Source organism: Acomys minous (assembly GCF_964271855.1).
Source record: "Acomys minous genome assembly, chromosome: 7".
In the NCBI taxonomy this organism is placed as follows: Eukaryota; Metazoa; Chordata; class Mammalia; order Rodentia; family Muridae; genus Acomys; species Acomys minous.
This window is the reverse complement of record NC_140488.1, coordinates 102,748,711-102,760,107: the sequence shown is the minus strand read 5'-3', so window position 1 is coordinate 102,760,107 and position 11,397 is coordinate 102,748,711. Positions and strand designations below refer to the sequence as shown.

Sequence of the window (11,397 nt, the reverse complement as noted above, 5' to 3'; positions counted from 1 at the left end):
CTTTAACCTCTGAGCCATCTCTCCAGGCCCCATAAGCAAGTTTTAAAATTGGGTAGCAGGAATCCTCCGGGGAAATCTGGGGGTATGGCTTGGGGGTAGGGAGGAATGACTTGTACGAGAATGAATTTACATCTTTGTTTTCCCTCTTCGTTCAGCAACATTTAGCATGTTGTCAATAAAGAATGTAACTCACAGGGCTGGAAAGATGGCACAGGGGTTAAGAACACTACTCTTCCAGAGGTCCTGAATTCAATTCCCAGAACAACATGGTGGCTCTCAGCCATGTATAATGAGATCTGATGCCCTCTTCTGGCCTGCAAGTGTACATGAAGACAGAGCACTCATATACATAAAATAAATAAATTAATTAAAAGAACGTGACTCACCATGACACTAACAGTAAAATTGGTGGCTGTTCCCAGCAGCAATCAGAGATTTGTGCATCACATTATAAAGCTGCAGATCTCTTAAAAAAATCTTGATAATCAAAAGCCAGAGAGATAACTTAGTGGTTAAAAGTGCTCGCTGCTCTTTCAGAGGACCTGAGTTTGGTTGCCAGCATGAAGCTCAGTTGCCTGTAACTTCACTTCCAGGGCACAGGATATCTTATTCTGACCTTCACTGGCACCTGAGCACATGTGCCACATACTTTTGCAAAGCACACATGAGTGCATGTACAGGAGCACACACATACATACATACAGAGAAATAAAAATAAAATAAATATAAAATCATGATAATCATTGTAGTCAGTAAGTCCTAACATCTTATGATTTAATGGATTAATGAGCAATACATACATTACTTTAGCAATTTTCTGTGTTTTAATATTTCAATAGTTGGCTTTCTTTTCTAATTCTAGATTTTTTTCTGATTTTAATAGATATGTGTGTGTGTGTGTGTGTGTGTGTGTGTGTGTGTGTGTGAGAAAAGGCCTACATAGGTCTCAAAAGAGATCAATGATACAAAAGTTGAACTTGATCTCTTAGCTCCAACAGGACAGAGACTTATTTTCATTTTTTTCTTGCTGTATTTCTATTACTCAGTCTAGTATGAGGTACATAGCAGGTATTCAATGAATTTGGATTGAATGAATACTTGATAGAACAAATGCTGGCTTTTTTTTTTTTTTGTCACTCAAGGAGGGACATTCCTCAATCCAGTTTTGTCCCTGCCAATCTGATTCTGTCTACAAAAGTGAATGGCACTCTCGTGACACCAGGAGATCTTGGGAATCTCACACCCAGCAGCAGGACCCTTTGTTGCAGAGGGCTGTAAAACTGTGAAGTCTACAAAAAAAAAAAAAGTAGTTTCAACACGAGAACTGGCCCTGGGGAATCATGGGACCCGTAGTTATTCATTCTCCTTGTTTCTGTTTCCAGACGCACTTAATGATGCTCATGGTTTTCTGCTGCTTGCTGTATGCTACACTTTAGAGCTAGATTTGGCCTTAAAAATACTCTGACCTTCTTTTTGAAGATCCAGACTGAGAACAGAGGGCACTAGGAACAAGATGCCGCTCTGGGTGAAGAACTTCCTCTTGTTTCAAACTTCAGCTCGGGGCATGAACACTCTGGCCAAGCGTATTAGAATACCAGAATGTGTTCCTAAGAATGTCCCAGTAGACCAGGGTCCCTTTTAGATAGAGTGGATAAAGAAGAGCTTCAAATGCCAGAATGAAGAGGGGAGGATTTGATGCCTGGGGGGGGGGGAGGGGGAGGAGACGGAGAACATGATGAGGACTAGACTTTAGAGACTAGCTTCAAAGCTAGACTCTGTCCTGGGATCTTGGACAGGTTGCAAGCCCTGACCTAATTTCCCCAGAATAATTAGGTTACAATAGTAATTGGCAGGACTGAGAGCTGCTAGAGAGGATGGGGGAAATATATCAGTTAAGATAGATTGGGGCAACAGGAACCAGGCTTGCTCCCTGTTCGAGTGACTGGGCTATTTTTTTTTTTTTTTTTTTGCCAGACTGACTTCATTGCTGGTCCACTGCAGGGGCTTCACCCCTGAGATCTCCACTTCCCCCTTTCTCTTCATACACACATGCTCACGGGGACTGGCTTCACATAGTTCAGGGATACATGTCCTCATTCTCCACAAGATGGCCTCAGCTTAAGATGCTGTTCTGTAAACTCTAGTCTTGAGATATTGCATTAACTTGGATAAGACATTCCCCTCTCCTCCTCCTCCTCCTCCTCCTCCTCCTCCTCCTCCTCCTCTTCTTCTTCTTCTTCTTCTTCTTCTTCTTCTTCTTCTTCTTCTTCTTCTTTTTAAATAGCTTGTCTTTCCCTTTGAGGAATATAGAATATATAGAACGTTGCTCAGGCTCGTCTTGCATTCTAGGCTCAAGTTGCTGCCTCGGCCTTCTGAGTACTTACTGGTGAGCAGAACCATGCCTGGCTAAGACATTCCTCTCTTTTAACTCTCTATTTACCTAACTCTAACAAGGTGAGTCAAGATCAGAATCAGAGTCATGAAAATCTCTATCTTCTCTCCAAAACATTTATCAAGAACATGTAAAACAAACAAACAAACAAACAAACAAACAAACCATGAACAGGAGGCTGGAGAGATGACTCAGAGGGTAAGGGTACTAACTGTTCCTCCAGAGGTCCTGAGTTCAATTCCCTGCAACCACTTGGTTGCTCACAACCATCTATACTGGGATCTGATGCCTCCCTCTTCTGGCCTGCAGGGGTACATGCAGATAGAGCACTGTAAACATAATAATAAATAAATAAATCTTTAAAAAAATGAGCAAGCAGAGCCATTTCCAAGACCTAGCATTCAAACTATATCAAAGAAGAAAAGCAGAAAGGGAAGGGGCCATGTCAAGGATCCTACAGCAACCTGGCATCACCTCTACTTTATTCTCTCTCTTCCCATAGGTAAAGGCTATCCGTTCCAGTATCCTAAATGCTATTATGGATCAGGCAGATTTCTTGTGCATTAGAATTCCAATTAATTTATGTAACCACTTTCCTCTCAAGTAAGAGTCCCTTGTAATTCTTCATTTTTAAAGCATGGGCTGAGCCAGGCATGGTGGCGCATGTCTTTAGTCTCAGTACTCGGGAGGCAGAGGCAGGCAGATCTCTGTGAGTTCGAGGCTAGCCTGGTCTACAGAGTGAGTTCCAGAACAGCCAGGGTCTCGAGAAACAAAACAAAACAAGAAAAAGCACGGGCTGCACTTAGCTTCTCTTCAGAGTACAGCATGGAGGGAGAAATAGTAACTTTAGGGTGGAGAAACCTGGTAGAGACTACCTTGGCCAGGTGATCAAAGTTAACGTCTACAATGATGTCATACTGACAGCGTGTACCTTTGTTATGATGCAATGAAAATGGCATGTTATATTAGTGGTCTTCCTCCCTCAAATCCATTACGCCCTTTAATAAGTAGAAAACACCAGATAATTCTCAGTCAGAGGTCATGCTACAACATATTTCTCAAGTGTTGACAACTCTAGGGCATCAAAACTAAGGGAACTCTGAGATAGTGCTCAAATCTAAAACTGTTCTGAAACTTAAAAAAAAAAAAACTTAAAAAAGTTTCCAAGTTCCCAGGCCACTCTCACCTGAGGTATACATTAACCCTGTTCCCACACTGTTCTCCTTCAATGCTCCTGGCAGTCAGCAGAGGGCATTTTTCTACAACGCAGATTTGACCAAGCTGTCCTGCAAAATAAGGCTTTGGATGGAAAGTTTGGGAGCTATGTTGGGGGAAAAAAACCCCACTAGGCTATCTACTTAATCTTTGGGGCTTGAAGGCTGATTCAGTGGTTAAGAGTATGTACTGCTTTTCCAGAGGACCAAAGTTTGGTTCCTAGAGCAGCACTGGTAGGGGGGTGCAGGGGTTCTGATGCCTCTTTACCTTCTTAGACAATTGCACTACCCTATGCACACACACACACACAAACACACAGAATAATTAAAATTGGGGGCTGGAGCAACGCTCGGTGGTTAAAAGCACTTGACTGCTCTTGCAGAAGACCCAAGACCGAAGTTCGGTTTCCAGCATTCAAATAGCAGCTCCCACCCACCTGTAACTTCAATTCTGAGGATCTAGCGTCCTTTGCTGACCTGCAGGGTCACCAGGCACGCAACTGGTACGTATACAGATACATTCATGCAGGCAACATTCCCATACACATAAAAATAAATGTGTCTTAAATAATAAAATATTTAAAATGTAGTCATCACTATGATCGAGTGAATATGGTAAACATTTCTGGTGTCTGTGGGAATAAAGTTAACGTATCCTAAGTTTTGCCCTCGCCAGTCTTTCCAAGGTCTCCCAGATAAAGCTTGTTTTTCAGGTTCCCAGCTCTGAGCCTGCCTATCTCAGCACACAGCTACACAGTAATTTCTCTTCGCTTTCCCCTTATCTTCAATGCTAACTCCTTCACGTAGGCCATCTTTTCTCCTGCCTTTCCCATCGGGCCTAGGCCAGGAAGGAACCCTGCACCCCCTCCCTAAGACAGGAAAGCATTTCGGCGTGACTTGGTTGTGCTGTCTAGACTGTTGTCGTGACTTCTTTTTCTTCTTCTTCTTTTTTTTTTTTTTAAAACTACATGTGACCAAGAAAAATAGCTCCTCCACATTCAGCTCAAACTAGGCCCGAAAAATGGTTTGACGCACTGTAAATGATTAGATGAATCACCAAATAAATTGATGTTCTAAGCCGCAGGATCTCTCTGCGCATGCGCCACAGGCAAAGGCGTGGGAAGCTCTTCTCTACCTTGCTGGGTTGCTTAGGTATCCGAGAGTGGGAGCGGGGACGGCGGAGGGGGGGGGCACCCCCAACCTCGTCCGTTCATTGGCCAGAATGGCCCGCATTGGTCTGACGCAATACTTTTGCAGTCTCGCGGAGCTCTACTCCACCAGTGAAACCGTTCTGTACCACCATTGTAGCAGGGCGTTTCCTGCTGGCTAAGCGACGGCGCAGGGAGGCGGACAAAAGACTCGGGGAGGCACTTTGAATTTGCTCAGTTTTATTAGGCTCAAGGGTCACGGGGAGAGGGGCGGGGCTTCTGGGGAGCTGGACTACCACAAAGGCGAAGCTGCAAAGGCGAAGTTGCAAAGACACTGAGGCGGGCTAGCGGTCAGGGCTGGTGAAGGGAAAAAGGGGTTGGGGTAAAACTCTGGAGAAGGGGGTGGCGGCAGCAGAGTCTCGAGGCCACTGCGCAGTTGTAACGAAGGCCACAGTGGCCCTCCTCACTTAGTGATCAGGATGTCCACACAGCACGAAGAGAGGGGCTTGGGCCTATGCTCACGAGAAGGGGGCTAGAGGGGCCCTGACCAAGGCATCACAATAAATAAGATTAGCAGCACACAGAAGCCTGCGGAGGAGGAGGGCCGGAAAGGGAGGGTAATCCCTCCTCCAAATAAGAACTCTGCAATTACTAAACCATAAAAATAATCTTTAAACCCGTGAAATAAGCCGGTCTCCCCCCAGAAGTGCAATGTGGGGCCGCACAGCCCTAGCTGAAGAGAAGGGCAAATGGGATAGGGTCTACGGGTATAGAGAGAGAGCCCCCCGTGGGGTCAGATGTTTATCCGATTTTCCCTTTCTTTCCCAGGCTGGCCCAAGCTGGGGCCGGCAGCACCTCCTGGATATCAGAATCTTGTGAGTTCACTTCACTTTCTTCCACTTCATAGACTTCATAGCTGTCCTCGCTTAGCTCGCCACCTGTGAAGGGGAGGACATGGAGGAAGGTGGTTGGCTGTTTCTTGAAAAGTGAACAGGACAAATAGCTGTGGCTTTTTGAGGGCCTGGGACCACTTGCCAAGAGCCTGCTTGGGACAGGGAGGGAGAGAGGACAAAAGGGAGGGAGAGGGGAGTCACTGAGTGCCACTGAGGTTGTTTGTGCTCAAACCCAAGGTTAGAGGAGTTGGAGGGAGGCAGGAAGGCAGGAGGGCAGGAACGCAGAGCAGTTATCTTTATCCGGCCAAGTGATACATTCTGCTTTGTTCCCCCTGCTCCCAAGGTCCTCAATGTGCGTCTCTTCCTGAGGGAGCCCTTGGCCTTCTATTCATCAGTTACTTTTTGCCCCTAGTGCGACCCAAACTAACCCGAGCCTGTTTTTTTCATTCCAGTCCCCCACTCCCACTTCTGTGCTAGGCAGTTCTGCCTCGCACACATCCTTGGAGAAAACAGATGCCAACAGATGGGAGGCAAAGAGGACTGACCATTCCCATGGTTCCCCAGCCTACCCAAAAATACGTGTATGTGACTCCTCATTCACTGAACACTTTCACCCTTGGTGCCCTGCCCCTTTAAGATGGCCAGGAACCCTATGACCAAACCTTGAGAGACGGTTGTTTTCCCTTATACCTTCTGCCTTCCCCAGGGGCTGACCTCTCCTCTGTCTGCCCATAAGCAGGCTCAGATGAGCTCTTTCACCAGGCTTCTAGCCAGAACTAAACCTGGGAGTCACTTTAAATATTGCTTTATCCCTCGACTTCCATGTGCAATGTTTCCTAAGCACTTCCCCTAATGTATAAAATGTTGGATAAAGAACATGTTCCTGTGGTCAAGAAGTTTGGGAAATGTGGAGTTCTGCAAAGTGAAATGGGGTTTTTAAAGGCAGGATTCTCAGAACTTGTATTTACACATTATTGGCTTAACGGGTTTGCTCAGCAAACCCTCCCATGAGAAGCAGCTTTCAGAACTGGTGAAGGGGTCTGGAGGTAATCTTGGAAGTCTTGCCAAGCCTTCTAGGTCACTGATATATCCCATGGAGAAGGCTCCACATTGCTTTTTAGCAGAAGTACAACTTCCAATTTAAATGGTACCCTTTCCTAGCTCTCCCATGCCTGGAGGTGTAATCAACTGCTCTGTTCTTTGTTTACCTCATCACCAGCTGCCAAAAGAAGCCTGGGCATTCTGAAAGAGAAAAGGAAGGGGGAGGGGCCTATAGCTCACCTTCATCACTGGCCTCTTCCTCCTCCATAGATTCTTCAGAGATGATTTCTACCTCCTCCTCATAGTCATCCTGGTTGGTGCTGTCATCCAGAGTCTTGTGAAAGATTTCAATGCCATTCTTATAGTATTTAATGTCCCTGTCATCATCATCACTGCCTTCATTGTCACCCTCATTGCCATCATCATCACTACCCTCACTATCACCCTCATTGCCATCATTATCTTCATCATCACTGCCCTCATCTCCGTTGTCACTATCACTGCTGTCTTGGATATCATTACCCTGCTGGTTGTCACCTTCTAGGTTTTCGTTGTCACCATCAGCTTTTTCGTTGTTGGAATCCTCACTGTCATAGGTGTTTTGTTCTTCTGGGTTCTCACTGTTGTCATCTGGACTTATGGCAATGTACTCTGTGTTGTCAATGACCTTATTGCTGGGGCCCTCATTATGGTCAGGATTCTCGCTGTCACATAGGGTCTCATTGATGTCAGTTACCTCGTTATCACTGGTCTCGAAGTAGTCAGTGGTCTCCATGAAGTCAGAGATCTTGATGTCATGAACCATCTCATTGTCAGTGATCTCATCGGTTTCTGAGATTTCACTGAGAATGTCTTCAATGGCATAATGGTCATGAGCATCTCCCATGATCACCATTTCATAGTCATTCCTGGCTCTCCTGTGGGGAAATCTAAAGCCAAGCATAAGGTTAATGGGAGTAACTGCGAAGGCAGTCGGGTACTAGGACTTCTAAGAATGGGGCAAAGTCCCATTGCCACCTTTCCTTTCCTTCTCACCTCTTTCTGTTTGTCCTGTAGCCAGATCCTCTCATGTAGTAGCGCACTGGGTTAACCCACAGGTCATTCTTGATAATCTGTTGTGGGGGAGGGGGGGAAAGAGTCATGAGTATGAGCTCTAGAAGCTACTCACAATCTCAGGCACCCAGGGGCGAGTCCGGCAAGGCTTTTCCTCACAATGCCAGGAGGGGCCTCACCTCAGCAATTCTGTCAGCTTCTGGGAGGCTGTGGTTGGAAAACCAGTTGAAGAAGCTATCATGGTTCCGGCGATAGGCCTGGGGTTCCTGGCCCCGGTGCCAACGAATTGGAGTAGAATGAGACACCAACCGGCCTAGAAGAAGAGGAGGAAGAGATGCAAAGAGACTGGAAATGATTAACATGGAGGCTACAGACTTATTCTGGGACCGCCTCTTACCCGAGCGGTTGCGCTGGAACTCCTTGACGATCACCATGTTTGAAAAGTATGGATTTGTCTGGAAGTACAGCTTCATCTTGTAGCCCATGGAGATATGTCTGAGATCCTGTACCTGCTCAGGGTTGGGGGTAATAGTGGTATCTATCCCTTCTGTGGCCCTCCCCACACCCCCTCACCTCTAAGGACCAGATTCCTTGGCTTTCTTCCTTGGCCTGACCTGAAGATTGGTCAAGTAGCGGAAAATGTCTTCATCGCGTTGGTTGATCAAGATTGAAATTCTGGGGTGGTTGAGGAACTAATGAGTGGAGCAGTTTAGGTCAAGGATTAACTTTTCAATGCCACGGGCAGAGCAAAACAGGCCGAAACATGAAGATTCCTTCTATATTTGAGTGATGTATGTGGAGTAGGTGAGTGCTTATGCAATATTAAACCTCAGTGTTCCCATGGGACATATTTGCTGTGTGTCTAGATGCTAAGGGTCTATGACCATGTCCATGTGATCCTTGTCTCTTGGTGATAGGTGCTTATGTTCACAAAATCCAAAGTCCAAATAATGATGTATCTGGGTACCAAGGGTCTGTATTTACATGATGTTACATGTATAGGTGTTATTGGTTAGTGTCCATCTGATCTATGAATGTCTCTGGAGGTCTGTGTGCTTGGGCCCTGTTGTCTCATGTCTAGATAGAGAAGTTATGCATATGCATATGATACCCTGAGCTTGTTTGTTAAGGGCCTGTGATCATGTGACACTTTGTACCATGGGCCAAATATTTATATCTATATAAATTCTATTAATATGTTAAACATGTATTTCAAATATGTTACATAAACAAATATGTTCCCAGGGGATGAGGTCAGCAGTCAGCAGTTGTGGATTAGAGTCTTCCTGTTCTATCTTTTCCTTCATTTAACCATTTGATCTCCACATCCAAGTGGTCTTTCTCCTGATTCTTCAGGGGGTTCCATCCCATTTCTATCCTCTTCCCTCTAATACAGAGTACTGTAGTCAGATTTCTAGGTATGTAAGCAAAGACCCAGGCTTACAGAACCGTGTGTGGCTTCAGCACCCTTCCTGATGAGTGTATTTGCCCTCCCTCCTTACAGTCAGTTCATCACCTGTACCCCCCCCTTCTCCTTTCACTATCTGTGGTCTTGTTTATGGGTTGTGTGTCTTCTCTGTTACCCCTCCCTCTTTTACTGTCTGTGATCTATTTTTTTTTAATGTTATGGTGATACTTTTCCCCCATCTGTAGTCTAGTTTTTATGCTGTTTTGTCCCCTTGCCACCCCTCTTCCACTCAATCTAGAATCTTCTAATGGGGATTCATTCCCATCTCTGACCCTCCCCCACATCCCTTGTTTCTCTTCTGCACCCCTCCCCTTCAGTCATGGGCTTCTGGCCCATGCATACTGATGAGAAGGATACTGCTTTGACCCAGAAGCCTGGGATATGCTGGATGATGAGGTCTCTGCGCTCCAGAAAGGGCCTTCGCATCTGGATGAATTTGCGCTTGAGACGCAAGAAGGCCTTGCCTGCCTTGATGTTCACCGCCTCCAGGTCCATTTGAATGCTCTCCAGGGCCTGCAGTATGCTTTCCATCCTCTGGGCACTCCTCTCTCGGCTCTCCTTCACCTTCCTCTGCCTCCTCCTCCTCCTCCGACGTCGCCGCTGGCGCCTCCTCACACTTTCCTTTTCATCCTCATCCTCATCTTCCACTATGATGATAGCCTCTTCCTTCCTCTTTGGACCAACTAACACCTGGGTCCCCCACCCTCCTAAGCTACAGGTTTCTAGGACCTTCTCTCCAGCAAGGGTGCTGGGCTCTGCAACCTGAAAGTCAATTTCCAGGCTTCCCCCAGAGGTTTCTAAGGGGAGTGCTTCCATGATCCCTGTGGGAGGGGGCTCCTCGAATCCTGACTCCATTGCAGGATCCCAGCCAGGACTCTCAGTACCCAGGGTAAAATACGCGCGGATCCCTCCCTCCTCGAGAATCACATAGGGTAGTGGTGGGGGCAGCGTGGGGCCCACCCCCCTCATATCAGCCAGCACCTGTGCAGCCTCGGTTTCTTCCTGGGGTCTCGGACGCTGCTGGGGTGGAGGCAGGGGCAGTCGCAGGAGCGGCGGGGGTGGCGGGGGCGGCAGGTCTCGCAGACCGACTTCTGAGCTGTTCAGGCGGGGGGTCTTGGCCGGGGGGCCGTCGTCCGGGCGGTCCATGGTGACCGCACTCTAAGCTCAGGGGATTGCGCTGGCTCTCTGCTCTCGGACGAGGCAGTCGCCACCAGTCACACTTGAAGCGGAGCCACCACACCTCACGCGACCAGCTCTGCTCACCGCCTCGCTCTGACGTCCCCTCCCACAGCGCCTGCCCCACTCCCACAGCGCCGCTCGCCGAGGCCCCGCCCACTCCTTGGCAAGGCGTCTAGTCTGCCCACCATTGGCTGCAGGCCTTGAAGGTGGCGTTAGCTTTCCCTCAACTCCTGCCTTCTCTCACGCAATCGGCTTGCCAACACTACACATCATCATTTTCTAATTGGCTCCCTTCGCACCCACCAATCATCAGGCTGACTGCCCCAGTGATGAGAGGAAACCTTCAGGGCGATTGGCTGTGAGGAAAGCTAGGGTAAGAAACCCCTCACCCTCATTCTTGCAATGTTTTTTATCCAATGGGAAAAGTACCAGTGATTCTGAAGACCAAATGACTGGACCTGGGGAGGGTGGCTGGGAGTGCGCAAGCACCGGGGAGCGCGAGATGTGCTCAAATGAAATCCTCTCGCTATCGTTCTCCCCGCCCCCTCTCCCCTGAACAACTACGCACTTTTAAAATCTGTCCCTTCCCCCCACCAGTTTATGTCCCTGGGGGAGCGCTGTAGCCCCTCAGATGCAGGCTGCCTTGATGTGTTCGTAATTTAAGTAGCTGGGGGTCTTTGGTTTGGTGGTCAGGTTTTGACATGGCTTTTTCCATCGCTGCAAAATGGCTCCACAAACAATCACAGATGCAAAAAGTAACTTCGTCTGCATCATTAAAAAAAAAAAAAGATTGTGATTCGACTAATTTGCTAGATTTTTCTAGAGCTTTAAAACTATCTTTGTCTACACATTATTTCTCCTCCAAGCCTTTCCTAAGTGAATGCTGCTGTTAATGGCACCCTACGATTTTATTATTTTGTTTATGACCAGAGACGGCTGGTCTTTGATGAGGCATGATGATGGAGCTTTGGCTTTGGTTCTACAATTCACGTCGCAGGTGAGTTCCACT

The 11,397-nt window shown here is 47.2% G+C and overlaps 2 protein-coding genes across 2 annotated transcripts in view; one reads left to right on the top strand and one right to left on the bottom strand.

Moving 5' to 3' along the window:
• Positions 1-4,977: 4,977 nt before the first annotated feature.
• Positions 4,978-10,496, bottom strand: TSPYL2 (TSPY like 2). Its single transcript, XM_084790588.1, has 7 exons — positions 9,567-10,496; positions 8,356-8,433; positions 8,139-8,250; positions 7,921-8,054; positions 7,724-7,800; positions 6,929-7,617; positions 4,978-5,692 (listed from the first exon to the last, which is right to left on the bottom strand). Exons 1-7 carry the CDS (start codon positions 10,353-10,355, stop codon positions 5,556-5,558), a joined length of 2,016 nt encoding a protein of 671 aa, XP_084646714.1. The 5' UTR covers positions 10,356-10,496; the 3' UTR covers positions 4,978-5,555.
• A 130-nt stretch (positions 10,497-10,626) lies between these two features.
• CLDN34 (claudin 34) overlaps positions 10,627-11,397 on the top strand; it is a 163,742-nt gene continuing 162,971 nt past the window's right edge. Inside the window, exons 1-2 of the mRNA XM_084790601.1 lie at positions 10,627-10,761; positions 11,255-11,385. The gene's annotated coding sequence lies outside the window, so the exon portion shown is untranslated. The remainder of the gene's footprint in view (positions 10,762-11,254; positions 11,386-11,397) is intronic.